The sequence below is a fragment of the Myotis daubentonii genome, chromosome 11 (assembly GCF_963259705.1).
Source record: "Myotis daubentonii chromosome 11, mMyoDau2.1, whole genome shotgun sequence".
Lineage (NCBI taxonomy): Eukaryota > Metazoa > Chordata > Mammalia > Chiroptera > Vespertilionidae > Myotis > Myotis daubentonii.
The window spans coordinates 43720722-43735951 of record NC_081850.1 but is presented as its reverse complement, the minus strand read 5'-3'; the positions used below and the strand labels follow the sequence as shown (position 1 = coordinate 43735951).

General features: G+C 40.1%; 1 protein-coding gene across 1 annotated transcript; it reads left to right on the top strand.

Moving 5' to 3' along the window:
- The first annotated feature begins 10306 nt into the window (after positions 1-10306).
- On the top strand, positions 10307-11346 carry LOC132212013 (cleavage and polyadenylation specificity factor subunit 5-like). Its single transcript, XM_059656962.1, has one exon. The coding sequence runs from the start codon at positions 10411-10413 to the stop codon at positions 11092-11094; it is 684 nt and encodes a 227-aa protein (XP_059512945.1). The 5' UTR covers positions 10307-10410; the 3' UTR covers positions 11095-11346.
- Positions 11347-15230: the final 3884 nt, after the last annotated feature.

The following is a 15230-nucleotide window of genomic DNA, read 5'->3' as shown; positions in this document are numbered from 1 at the left end:
TCTGAGGCCTCTCTCCTTGGCGTGCAGATGGCCATCTTCTCTCTGCTTTCTCACATGGTCTGTACCTGCACATCCCTGGTGTCTCTTTGTATGTTGGAATCTCTTCTTATGAGGACATTAGACAGATTGGATAAGGGCCCACCCTAATATGACATATGAATTTGGGGGGACACAATTCAGGGCATAACACATATGTGTATGTGTCTTTAGAAAAATACTAATGACTCTTTCTATGCACAGTGGTCATTGCTTTTTTCAATTACTATCTGTTGATGTTCTTTTCATATCAGCAAACAGGGATACATCTGCCTCATTCTTTTAATGACTGAATAGTATTTTGTTGTCTAAATGGATAGCATATGCTATTTATCTCAAACCCAATTGTTGAGCAATTTGGCTGCTTCCATTTTTTATTTCTTTTACAAACAATGATACCGTATCTTCACAATTATACTTTCTTTTACAAGTGCTGAGGTCACTATAAGATAAATTTTTTGAATGAAGACTGTCCAGTCAAGAGGAATGGGAAGTTTCACTTGAATTGATGTTTCTAATTGTTCCACAAATAAAGAGCGCCAGTTTACACTCCCATCAACAGTGTATGTGAAAATCCCCCACACGCTTGCCATGACTCTACATTATCAGTTTCATCTTTGCTAATGAGTCCTTGAAAATGATAACTCAATGTAGTTTTAACTGGAATTTCTTTCACTGAGAGTGGGGGTTGAACATCTTTTTATGTTCAAGGCTGTTTGTACTAGCACTTCTTGTAAACTGCCTGCTTACATTCTTTATCTACTTCTTCCTATGAGATTATGGGCTCTTTCCTTAGTGATTTATCTGCCACGCTCTTCATATACGAAAGGAGTGAATCTCTTGTCTTAAGTAGTTTTATAGGAGACAAGTTGCAACATTGCCCTGGAACTCTTAGGTCTTGTGCAACTTCCTGGGCAAATGGTTTCTAGAACCAAAGCATCTTAGTCCTGGTAATGCAGGCAGAGATGGGAAGCAAATTTCTATCCCCATACCTTACCATTTCTTTTTATAACTAGGATAATACCAAAAAGCTTTGAAAATTTGGATATTGAACATACTTGCTGATTCCATGTCACACATTTTTCACAACTTTAATTTTTCTATTAACCACACAATTTAATAAACCAGGTACATAATTACAAATTAAATAATTTTGCTCATAACACATCTCTCTCCTAAAAATTAAAATATCAGTTTCAATCAATAAATCTGCCCTGGGAGTAGAATCATCTTCTATTCACATAGATGGGATCAAAATTTACAAAATATATCTCTAAACCTTAGCGACTTGTTTGCTCCCTTGAAAAGACCACATTCCTTCACACAATCCTAACCAGTACTGGCCATTTGGTCATGGAACATTTTTCCTACCTGGTTTCTTCTCTTCTTTCTTATCCCAGTTTAAATGCCTTGTCCTCAGAGACACCTTGCCTGACATTTACTCATCCCCTCAGCTAACATAGACCATTCCCATTAGACTCTAAAGTACTCTCTTCCTTCTGGTAGTAGCATTGAACATGATTGGTAGTCATATATATTTTTATTTAAGACAGTGTCTGAAACATACTAGACACTCAATAAAGAGATGACTACAGGGTATGGCAAAAGTAGGTTTATAGTTGTTCATACGGAAAATAATACAATAATTAATAAATAATGGTACAAGAATAAACTCTGTGTTTTGTGTACTCACAACTGCAAATATACTTTCACCCCACCTCATATATAGGGAAGTGAGGGTAGGGAAAATGGATGAAGAGGATCAAAAGGTACAAATTTCCAGTTATAAAATAAATAAGTGATGGAGATGCAATGTACAGCCTGGTGACTATAGTTAATAATACTGTGTTGCACATTTGAAAGTTACTAAGAGAGTGCATCTTAAAAATTCTCATCACAAGAAAAAAATGTGTAAGTATGTATGGTGACAGGTGTTAAGTAGACTTATTGTGGTGGTTATTTTGCAATATATACAAATATTGAATCATTACATTGCACAGCCGAAACTAGTAAAATGGTATATGACAATTATACCTTAATAGAAGAGATGAATATATAAAATATAGATTCTTTGAGTTCTAACATTGTACAATTTTATAAAATGTCAAATTCAAAAGAAGCTTTATATATTTCTGTATCTTATAATTCTTGAGGTTACTATAAACACTTTGCAACAAGAGCATTCATGTCTGGACAAAACTCAGCTTTCCCTATTCATTTCCATCCATATTCTTGGGGAGACAAGGCATCTGATACATCCCAGATTCCTATCTTGTTTACTCCCTAGCAACCCCTTTCCACTCTGCACTCCCCATAAGTCTTACCTTATAACTTAGAAGTGAAGAAAGTGTGAGAGAAGGCAATTAATACGTCCAGAGCTGTGCTCCAGTGCGTAGGTACAGGTTAAATGTCTTTTTCATTTTTATCATTACAACAGACTTTATGACTGCAATAAAGATGTGAGTGGTTTCTTCAAAGATAAACATCTGAAACAGAGAGGCGGGTTACATTCTAATAGCCTGTGGCTGCTGTCAGAAATAATTTAATGCTTAGTGCTTCGTTGGCTGACCCAAGTCCTTTTGACGAAGTGAAGCATGCTACTTACACCATCATGGCTGCCCAGAATCCACTCATTTATGTGAGGTGCTCTGTAGTGCTGCTCAATGAAGGCAAGAAGCCTGAACTTGGTAATTGAGAATGAATGTCAAGTAGTATCAAGACGCCTCAATTCATAAGGCTGATAACTCCTTCTGTGATTGCATTTCCATTTTTACAGCTGCTTCAGTGACCAAGTTTTCCAGCCGTGTTTGGAAAAGTAAATGTATTACAGAACGTTTGGCCCTGCCTGAGAATAAGCTAAGTTTTTTTCCTCTATGGTTGTGGAATTTTCCAACTCTTCTAAAGATCCATTTTATGCAATTAATAAGGAGATAGAAAGAAAGGAGAGAGAAATTCTTATAAGACACTGGTCTTTGTGCTACTATTCTAGCAATCACAAATCTAAAAATTTTTTGACATTGGCAATATACTTCTTTGAGAAAAATAAAGTTCCTTAAGTGTAATGAAAATATACAAGTGATTAAACAATGGTGAGGAATAAATTCAGTTCCTAAAATGTTTTGGGACTATAGCTGCTTAAATGGAATAATATACATATTACCCCTAGCACTCTTTCTGTAAGGAGCTAGGGAGTAAATATTTGAGGCTTTGCAAGCCACGTGGTATCTGCAGCAACTAATCCACTCTGGTATTGTGCAAAAGCAGCCATAGACATTATGTAAATGAGTGAGCATGGCTGTGTCCCGATAAAACTTTATTTATGGACACTAAAATTATAATGTTATTGTATAATATTTTTGATTCTTTTTAACTATTAAAAAATGTAAAAATTATTCTTAGCTCCTGTGATATATAATAGATGGCATGTGGATTTGGCCTATAGGCCATAGTTTCCTGATTTCAAGTATAATACAGGGTTGATGCTTCATAGCTGTGTCTGAGTCCCTTAAAAAACAGTTATGTGTCACCCTGGCTGAGTAGCTCAGTTGGTTAGCGCCATGTCCCAATACACCAAGGTTGCAGTTCAATCCCTGGCCAGGGCACATAGAAGAATCAACGAATGAATGCATAAATAAATGGAAAAACAAATTGATGTTTCTCTCTATATCTAAATAAAAATTTAAAACAACAACAACAGTTATATCTTGTGGGTTAAGCCACCTATGTGGAAGGGTCTTTAGCCAGTGCTTCATGCCACAGCCTCTGGGCTTTGCTCTACACATAGTGATGTCTGTTTTCATCAACAACTTCTCCACACTCAAAAACCGATCTGGGTAAAGTTAATAGACAAAGGGAAGCATAAATTGCCTCAAGGACATTCCCCCTTCCTCCCCACCCTCACCTTTTCAAAAACAAAACAAAACACTTTGGCTCTCTTGGACTAACCTGGAAGTAAGAATGAAGCACAAACCACTGTGGTATAATGAATATTATAACTGAATGAAGATGTTTCCAGTTACTCTGAGACTAAATTACCTTTGTAAAGAGAACCAGTGGTGAAGATTAGAGAGCATTTTGTAAATCTATAAAACTGAAAATTTAGTTGAACATCATATGGTTTTTACTTGAATGGTGAGTCTACCTACTACCCCTTTTTCTCCCTAATTATATATAATCGATCAGCAGAACTGTTCTTACATTGGAAGTTTTTAAAAAGACATCTTGGGTATAAATGATACATTTGGAAGAGTCTGTTTTCTTTTCTTATTATGATATATAAATTGTCTTGGTTGGCAGACAATATGGAAATCAGCTAAAAAAAAAAATATTGATTAATTATCTTTTCCCTGAGTGTAGAGACCTGAGACTTAACTGTAGCGGTGGTGAAGTTAAAAACAGAAGCAAAAACAAAACAAAACATTGGAGTTATTTTCACAATTTGGGTGCCCACTTGTGACACGGAGATGCTTTAATGGTGCCCCATTTTAAACCTTTCATTTTGTGCTGAGTACACAGCAAAGGGTGGTAATGACAAGAATCAAATTCACTGAATTGCAAGATCAATTGTCTAGTTTGTCTAAGACAGGGAATTAACATATAAAACAAATGCCAAATTGGATCAGACATTCAAGAGCTATTTTTCCATACTGAATTCCAGGAATTTTACATACTGAGTTTAAGGAAGCAGCTTTAGATTTGGGATGTTTAGTAATTCAGAAAATAATTTTGAGAAGCAGTACATAGCCTTTACAATTCTGTTGTGCCACTATTCTTACATCTTAGAAAGCAAGTGACAAAAGTCATATTTGCTTTCATAGTATTTACTGTGCTTTGGGTGGTCCAGATAAAACTACACCAAGGATTTGGATAAAAGTTTCAGGCATTTACTTACATATTCTCCAACCACAGAGTCAGCCTATTATCTGGATTTTCCCCAGTAACAAATATCCTGATCATTGAAGAGGTCTTTGGTATTTACTCGGATGTCAGGCAGTGTTCAGGTGTCGGACTATTTAGCATTTCTATGCCACTTTAAAGATGCTTTCAGACTTTGGGTGGCTAACGATGAGCTGTGTTTTGTACAACTCCAAGGACCTTAATCTGATCAAATGGTGGCACTGAAAAGCTCCCTTAGTTTTTAATATGATGATCTAACGCGAGGAAATTGCAGTCCCTTGTTATCGTACATAGATCAAGACATTCCATTCTGGACACGGACTGTCACCTCTGCAAACCTTCTTCTCTTGCTGAAGATCAGAGAATCTCCAGGCCGCGGGAGCAAGCTTAAATGTCTTTATTTTGTCTACAAGTATTCCTTCCTCCCACTCCCATCCTGAACACATTTTAATCCAAAGCATAACCCATGTAGTAAAATGGGTAGTTCATGTAGTTTTAATTACAAGTCACATTGTCCTTGGATAACTAAGTAATTCCTTATAAATGACATGATGTGGATTTATTTTTAATTTATTTTCCTCATAAGCTTTCCATTCACAACAGCCTCTTTATATTCTTTACCTTTAGTTGCTGGGATCAGTACAAACTGATCATAATGGTTCTTAGTAGCATTGATGAGAATATATTCCTGAGTCCTTTGAATCTCACACAACTTAGGTGAAATAGTCACCATTTGAAAAGTCCCTCAAGTGCTTCCTTAGCTCCCATTCCTTCTAGCTAGTTTTAGCGGTTTTCGTCATCAGGTATCTTTAGTTTCAAATAGGAGCCCTGCTTCTGGTCATTGGAAAAATTACTGTATTTTAGTTTATCCATCATCTGATTGATAAACAGAATAACCATACTTTATTTCACCATGATAGCTTTAGGTCAGTTAGATTCAAGAGACTCCTCCTAGTCAGTGAGATCATGATCATGAATAACATCAACCTAGCTGAAAACCAACTTAACTATGTAGCTAATTATGTCCTAATTGCAACAATCAAATGCAGAATTTTTTACCTGATTAAGCTAATAAACTGGCTCTTCCCTTTCTTTAAAGCTTATTTTCTCTTTCCAGGTTATAATAGATATTTTTGGTGCTTTTAAAAACTTTCTGGGTTTGTCATGTACAAAATAGAATCTTCCTTAAAATAGAGCTTAAACTTAGTATCTCTAAGAAATTAAAAAAAAATTTTTGCCTTTACATCAAATAATTTAGATGGTTTGGAATTTTTTAAACCCTCATGTTCTTAGTATTTGAATGTAAACTGTCTCTTTGGCATCTCAAATATTACATTTTAAAACTGATATAGTTAATGTGAAATAAACTCAGTTTTGCCATGGGCTCAATCATGTAGGTAGGTCTTGGGCATCAAAGACAGGTTTTCTTTCTTTTCCTTTTCTTAGAGGGTTTTTTTTTCTATTACAAAGAGAAAGAGAACTTAAGTAAAAATTGGAGGTTGCTGCAGCTGTTAAAAGCTCTCTGAAGCCCATTGAGCAAGAACAGAGCTGTTGAATAATGCAGACAAGATAATGAACAGCAGACAAATGATCCCAGGAGGCTCCCCACTGGGTAAAGGGAGTATATACTTAGAAGCTAGATTTATTATCCTAACATCTTTTCTGGTGACCTCCAATTTATTGGAAATACCTGAGGCATTTATAAACTCTGGCTTCTTCCCCTTCAACCAAAGCTGAACTTGCTCATATTTCTACCTCAGCTTCTTGAAGTCACATAGCAAAACCACAAAAGCCAAAACTCCCACTTTGAAAGAAGAAACCGAGATTTAACTAATTGTGTAAAAAAAAGGTGGGGGGCGGTCAGAATGCTTCTTTGTGGTTGATTGTTGACTGAAATACAAATGTATTTCCCTAGACCCGTGGTCAGCAAACTGCGGCTCGTGAGCCACATGCAGCTCTTTGGCCCCTTGAGTGTGTGTGGCTCTTCCTAAGCTTTAGGAGTATCCTAATTAAGTTAATAACAATGTACCTACCTATATAGTTTAAGTTTAAAAAATTTGGCTCTCAAAAGAAATTTCAATCGTACTGTTGATATTTGGCTCTGCTGACTAATGAGTTTGCCTACCACTGCTAGAATAAAGGGAAGCATTCTAGGTGGAAGGCTTTCTTATTTACTAGAAATTGCCAGTAAAGTTAAAACCCTAAGTAACCAGGTTTAACAATGCAGCACTTTAGAGCTATAGTCTCTGCCCAGCCAATTTAGGCCATTTTCTGAATAAAGTAAAATTGTGAGATATACAGTATTGTGGGATTATAAATTACCTTTGTTTTAAATGAGCATTCCTAAGACACCATTTGATGCATAACTTAATTTTTAATGCGGTTCATCAAATTTTATTACATACAACCTCACAGTCAAATTCAATAAAAACTTCAATTTGATATTGAAGAAATTATTCCATAAAGGAAGATTAGGATAGTTTCCAAAGACATATGTAAAATAGTGTTGGGAACCTTTGAAATCTACACTAATAAAAGAGAAACATGCAAATTGGTGTCATTCTGCAACCCTTCCCATTGGCTAATCAGGGCGATATGCAAATTAACTGCCAGCCAAGATGGCGGCCGGCAGCCAGGCAGCTTGAAGTGAACACGATGCTTGCTTGCTTCAGTGACAGAGGACTCCAACATTCCCCGCCTGCCGCTGCCGGCCTCTGAGCTTGCAGTTTGAAACATTGTTACAAATATAGAAGCTAAACAAAACCCCAGAAACCTGCTTTCAGCCAGCCGGGATCTCAGAGCTGGAGTTGAAACAGTGTTTCAATTATAGAACCCAAACAAACCTGATACCTGCTTTCAGCAGCCGAGGCCTCAGAGCTGGAGGCAGAGCTAAAGCTGGCCCAGAATAAAAAAGAAAAAGAAAAAAAGGAGCGGTTGGGAGCTTCAGTCACCTGCCAGCCTGAAAACAGCCCTCAGCCCCTCACCCAGACTGGCCAGGCACCCCAGTGGGGACCCCCACCCTAAATGGGGTGTGACCAGCTGCAAACAGCCATCATCCCCTCACCCAGGCTGGCCAGGCACCCCAGTGGGGACCCCCACCCTGATCCAGGACACCTTTCAGGGCAAACCAGCCGGGCCCCACCTGTGCACCAGGCCTCTATCCTACATAGTAAAAGGGTAATATGCCTCCCAGCACTGGGATCAGCGTGACAGGGGGCAGCGCCCAAACCCCCTGATCGCCCTGCAGCTCTGTGTGTGACAGGGGGCCGGGCCATAACCTCCCTATCCGCCCTGCTCTGTTTGTGACAGGGGAAGGCACCCCAACCCCCTGATCAGCCCTGCTCTATGCCTGATAGAGGGGAGCTCCCCAACCCCCTGATCGCCCTGCGGCTCTGTGTGTGACAGGGTGTGGCGCCCCAACCCCCTGATCAGCCCTGCTCTGTGTGTGACAGGGTGCAGCACCCCAACTCCTCTGCCCCCCATGGGCCCTGCTCTGTGTGTGACGGGGTAGAGCCATAACCTCCCCATCGGCCCTGCCCTGAGTGTGACAGGGTGCGGCGCCCCAACCCCCTGATCTGCCCTGCTCTGTGTGTGACAGGGGGTGGTGCTCCAATTCCCCTATTGGCCCTGCTCTGTGCATGACAGGGGGTGGCACTGCAACCTCCCCATCGACCCTGCCTTGAGTGTGACAGGGGGCGGTGCCCCAAACCCCCAATTGGCCCTACCCTGTTCGTGACTGAGGGTGGCATCACAACCTCCCGATCCGCCCTGCTCTGTGCATGACAGGGGGCGGCGCCCCAACTCCCCAATCGGCCCTGCTCTGAGCCCGACCAGGGGCTGCACCTAGGGATTAGGCCTGCCCTCTGCCACCTGGGAGCAGGCCTAAGCCAGCAGGTCGTTATCTCCCGAGGGGTCCCAGACTGCAAGAGGGCACAGGCTGGGCTGAGGGAGCCCCTCCTCCTCCCGAGTGCACAAAATTTTGTGCACCGGGCCTCTAGTCTATATTATAAAAGGCCTGTGGTCCTAACACCGAAATGACCAAAGACTGGCACGGGTGGGCAGGCACAAGTGGGTGGGGCCGCACAATTTAGCGTGCTGGGCTTCTAGTATCTTAATAAGTTTCTAAGATACCCGGTCTATTTTCCATTCCACGTAGCTGGTTTCTCAATTGCTTCTTAGGAAAAACAAAACCAACAAAACCCTATCTAATTTATTTTAAATATATTTTTATTTATTTCAGAGAGGAAGGGAGAGGGAGAGAGAGAAACATAAATGATGGGAGAGAAATATTGATCAGCTGCCTCCTGAACACTCCCTACTGGGAATCGAGCCTACAAGCCAGGCATGTGCCCTGACCGGGAATGGAACTGTGACCTCCTGGTTCATAAGATGACACTCAAAAACCACCTACCAGGCCAACTAATCTATTGAGGTTTTAGAGCTTAAAATATGCTAATTATGTCAGCATGTTAATTTAAGATAGCAAAATTTTGAAAACCTTTGCTGTTTGAAAGGTACTTCTCAAAGTGTTTATTCCTATGTGTATCCATAATTTCAGTCATATTAAAAAAAACACTTGGGAATTTTTGTTAGTGTTAAGCAACAATACTTAAATCATCACAAAATGTTGGCATTTGAATATGTGAATACATAAAATGAAAAGGTTTTAATTTGCATAAGGGATTGAACTGAATAAGATTAAATGTGAATCTAGAATACTTGGAAGTTTTTCTCATGAGAGATACTGAAGGAAGAAAATAATAGTGGGGTGTTGCAGAAGGCTGGTAGAGGAGGTGGGATTCTGAATAACAATTAGATAAATTAAATTTAGTATAGCTGAGATAAGATGTGTTCCATTATATTGTAGTGGGTGCTGAAATAGGACCTAAATAGCTTAAGTAAACATGACTTTAAGTGCCCACCAGTACCACAAAATAACTAATACTTCTGTAAAAATACCACATATTTTACCTGCCCCAAGTAGCCAGACATGTATTCCTTCAGCATACTGGCAGAAGACAGCATGTTTTTTTTAAAAAATATATTTTATTGATTTTTTACAGAGAGAAAGGGAGAGAGATAGAGAGTCAGAAACATCGATGAGAGAGAAACATCGATCAGCTGCCTCCTGCACATCTCCCACTGGGGATGTGCCCGCAACCCAGGTACATGCCCTTGACCGGGATCGAACCCGGGACCTTTCAGTCCGCAGGCCGACGCTCTATCCACTGAGCCAAACCGGTTTCGGCGACAGCATGTTTTATAAAGAGTTTGAGTCAGAAAAGCTCTGGATTTAGAAACATCAAGGCCAACTGTGGGCAGGAATGAGGTACTATAATAAAAATAGAGAGGTTGCTCTACCGCTTTCACGTTAAGGGCGGGCCGCGGTTGCTGAGTGGGACACCGACAACCGCTGCCCGCACCCGGGAAGTCTCCCTGCCTCTCCCCGCTTTCCGCTCGCCGCCAGTTCTCGCCAGCATGTCCGTGGTGCCGCCCAATCGCTCACAAACCGGCTGGCCGCGGGGGGTCAACCAGTTCGGCAACAAGTACATCCAGCAGACCAAGCCCCTCACCTTGGAGCGCACCATCAACCTGTACCCTCTTACCAATTATACTTTTGGTACAAAAGAGCCCCTCTATGAGAAGGACAGCTCTGTTGCAGCCAGATTTCAACGCATGAGGGAGGAATTTGATAAAATTGGAATGAGGAGGACTGTAGAAGGGGTTCTGATTGTACATGAGCACCGACTACCCCATGTGCTACTGCTACAGCTGGGAACAACTTTCTTCAAACTACCTGGTGGTGAACTTAACCCAGGAGAAGACAAAGTTGAAGGACTAAAACGCCTAATGACAGAGATACTAGGTCGTCAAGATGGAGTCCTGCAAGACTGGGTCATTGATGACTGCATTGGTAACTGGTGGAGACCAAATTTTGAACCTCCTCAGTATCCATATATTCCTGCACATATTACAAAACCGAAGGAACATAAGAAGTTGTTTTTGGTTCAACTTCAAGAGAAAGCCTTGTTCGCAGTCCCTAAAAATTACAAGCTGGTAGCCGCACCGTTGTTTGAATTGTATGACAACGCACCCGGATATGGACCCATCATTTCTAGTCTCCCTCAGCTTCTGAGCAGGTTCAATTTTATATACAACTGAATTCCTGCACAGTGGAGAAGTGAAAGAAGCCGTCTCTGTGAGCACAGCTCTGCACAGTCTAGAAAAAACATGGTAGAAGAGGTTTTTTGTTTTATCTCTTTCCCACCCTCTAAATTGCCACCTGCTTTCTATTGTTTGAATAGTAACATTGATATGAAGAACCTAGATAGTGGTGTAAACATATGTGATAATGTTTAATTTGCTTTTGTTTCTACTCATACGTTTTTGTACATTAAAAAAAGTGGACTTCTTTCTATTTGTATTTTTTTTTAATTTCACATTAAACTTGTAAAATTCAAAAAAAAAATAGAGAGGTTAAGAGAAAATTGACAAATTAAACAATAATCCTCCTTAATCTCCTTTCTATGTTACATCTGTAAACATTGGAATACAGGTATACGCCCCAATACAGAATGCTGGAAATTTTTTTTCCGAGGAAGCAAACTTGACTAAGGGAAAACTTACACATACTGATAGTAGGGAGTGGCAAAATTTACCCAAATCCTGATCACTGGACAGTGAAATCCATCAGTTGACAAGCCCCACTCATGCACACAGAGATTACAATTAGCATTTTAAAACCTCATTCTAGACAGCAAGAGATCTTTGAGCATTTGAGGAAAGCCTCTAATGTGAAAGTCAGAGACCAAAGTAAAAAGAAAGTAAATAAAAAGGAATTCAGAGAGCATAAAAAATGTCTTGGCAGAAAGAGCATTCAAAAAAATACATAATTATTTTTTCTCAGAAAAATAAGAAAAGATATTCCTTCTATAAAATAAGCACAGGAGGCTATAAAAGAAAATCATTCTGTCAACCAGATTATTAGGCATTAAAAGGATAGGAAATATTAAAACTTCAAAGAAGAGTTTGAAGGTATAGCCAAGAAAATATTTTAGATGGTAAAATAGAGAGAAAAGGCAAAATAAAGAGCATCAGTCCATGTGGTATAATATTCAAATAATTTTCAAGAACTTCTTGAAATAACAAAGAAAAGAGATGGGATAAAATCATCAAAGAAATACATTTTCTAAATTCCTAGAGCTGAAAAACATAAGTACAGATTGAAAAGTCTATTGAGGTCCAGTATAGCAAAATGAAGAAAAGTCCACATATCCTACTTCAAAGTCACAATTGTGAAATTTCAGTACATTGAAGAAAAAAAAGATCTGAAAGCTTTTGAATGTAAACAAACAAAAGCACCTTGCAAAAGATCAATAATTAGAATGGCATTGAATTTCAGGACTGAAGCATTGGGAACTAGAAGACAAGGAAGGAATGTTTTACAATTCTTAGAAAAAATTATTTCCAATTTAGATTTTTATGCCTAGAAAAGCAATCCATCAGATAAAAGGGTTGCAGATGTTTAATGTCCCCAAAATTTATTCTCACATACCCATTCTCAGAAAGCTCTTAGAGTATGTGTTCCACTAAAACAAGAAAGAAAGCTGAGAAAAATGTATGGGATCCAAAAGTGAGGGGGATACAAGACATAGAAAAGTAAAAGAAATCCTCAGGATGATGATAAAAGAAGATTCCCAGGATGCCAGCTCTGCAGCAGGCCTAGAAAACAGTCCTGAGTGGAGCAGGAGGAAAGTGACCTCCAGAAGGGACAAATCTCAGAAAAAAAACAAAAAGATAAACTATATATGTCTGATATATTTGAACATACACAAAATGTTTTTTTCCCCCCCACAAAGTGTTTGGGGATAAAATGATGCTTGATTCATAGAAATGAACAAAATATGGACAAAAATAAAATAATGTAATCATTAAGTCTAGGGGGAAAAGCATGCAAGATAGGAAATGTAATCAAAGTATTTGATGTACTCCACTGTGAATAATATTTATATAGCAATGATTATGTAAACATTGAATATTTATCTGATAAAAACAAGGTTACTAATATATACTATTAGTTTGGATAGGGGGATAAACATATATGTATGTATGTGTGTATATATAAGAGAGTCAAAATTTGTAGGATGTCAATAGTAACTAAAGACAGAAATATTAAAAGAAATAGTTAAAAAAATTAAAATGGTTATTATTGGGAAAGACCACCATTGCTATAGTCCATACAAGTCAATTCCTGGGGCCCAGAGTAGTAGAATGGAGAAGGATGAAGAGTGACTCTGGAAAAGCAAAGAGAAGATAATCCAGCATACATAGTTCCAGAGAAGAATGGGGGAAATCATAAAAAAAAGGAGCATAAAATGTTAAAATAATCTGAATTCTTTTTTATTTGGTTGTTTGTTTATTTTGTTGGGTTTTTTTTGTTAATCCTCACCCGAGGATATTTTTCCATTGATTTTCAGGGAGAGTGGAAGAGAGAGAGAAACATTGATGTGAGAGAAACATGTAGATTAGTTGCCTCCTGCATGAGTCCTGACCGGGACCCCAGGTCAAGTAGGAGCCTGAAACCAAGGTACATGCCCTTGACCAGAATTGAACCCAGGACACTTTGGTCTGAAGGCTGATGCTCTATCCATGGAGCCAAACCGGCTAGGGCTGAATTCTTAATCCTAGAGGACAAAATAATTGATAATAATTCCAGAACATAATATTTCTAGACTAGAAAACAGTTCTTTAAATGTTTTGGGGTGTTTTTTTTTAAAATCTGGAATATAATGAAATGGGCTTTAATTCTGTAGATTAGGTAGCATAATAATCTATGCCAGCAAGATGCGTTACACATTTGAATGATTTTTTGGGGAGGTGTTGGGTCTTTTCTCATAATACTGATTACTATCTCTGAGGTTTATTAAAAGCTTTCCCCTCTTAAAGATAAACAATGATATATCAAATACCTTTTGTGCAATTCTAATTTTTTCCAATGTACAGCCACATTAAGAGCTACTTTGTCTTTTGAGGCATTTGTAATACCATTAAAAATTGTATTTATTCATTTTCTGTTGTTATGGAACAAATTGACCACAAACTTAGTGACTTAAGATAACATATTTATAGTCACAATTTCCACAGGTCAGGGGTATGGATGGGCATGGCTTTGTTGGCTCATCTGTTCTGGATTTATTAACAAGACTGCAATCAAGGTGTCTGATAGGCTGTGTTCTCATCTTGAGCTCAACTAAGAAGAATCTGTTTCCATGCTCATTCAGGTGTTACCAGAATTTATTTTCTTGTGGCTGCATGACTGAGGCTCCAGCATTTTTCTAGCTGTTGGCTGGTGGTTGTTCTCAGATCCTGGAGGCTGACTGAAGCTCCTTGCCATGTGGGCTTCCTCAATATGACTGCTTCTTCATCAAGCCAGGAAGAGAAATCACTAACTTCAGTCAGCTAGGACAGAGTCTTTTTAAATATATTTTTATTGATTTCAGAGAGGAAGAGAGAGATAGAAACATCAATGATGAGAGGATCACTGATCAGCTGCCTCCTGCATGCCCCAAACTGGGGATTAAGCCCACAACCCGAGCATATGCCCTGATTGGGAATCGAACCTTGACCTCTTGGTTCATAGGTCAAAGCTCAACCACTGAGCCACGCAGGCTGGAGTGCTAGGATGAAGTCTTATATGAAACTAGAGGCCCAGTGCACAAAATTTGTGCATGGGAGGGGTCCCCTCATCCCAGCCTACACCCTCTCCAATCCGGGACCCCTTGGGGGATGTCCAACCGCTGTCAGACATGCCTCTCACAATCCTGGACTGCTGGCTCCTAATAGCTCACCTGCCTGCCTGCCTGGTCACCCCTAACTTCCCCCCCCGCCTGCCTGATCGCCCCTCACTGCCTCTGCATGCCGGCCTGATCGCCCCTAACTGCCCCCCCGCCAGTCTGGTCACTCCTAACTGCCCCCTGCTGCCGGCCAGGTTGCCCCCAGGCCTCATCCCTGCCAGCCTGGTTGCTCCTAACTGCCCCCCCCCCCACCAGCCTGGTCACCTCTTACTGCCCCCCCCCCGCCGGCCTGGTTGCCCCCAACTGCCCCCACACCAGCCTAGTCATCCATCATTGCCCCCATGCCAGGCTAATCACCCCCAACTGCCCCCCCTGCTGGCCTGGTCACCCCTAACTGACCCCCTGCTCGCCTGGTCACCCCTAACTGCCCCCCTGCTGGCTTGGTCGCCCCTCACGGCCCCCCGCCAGCCTGGTTGCCCCATGTAGCCTGTTTGCTCAGTTGTT

Coding starts and splice junctions, on each gene's coding strand:
- LOC132212013 (XM_059656962.1), top strand. CDS start 10,411: ATGTCCGTGGTGCCGCCCAATCGCTCACAAACCGGCTGGCCGCGGGGG.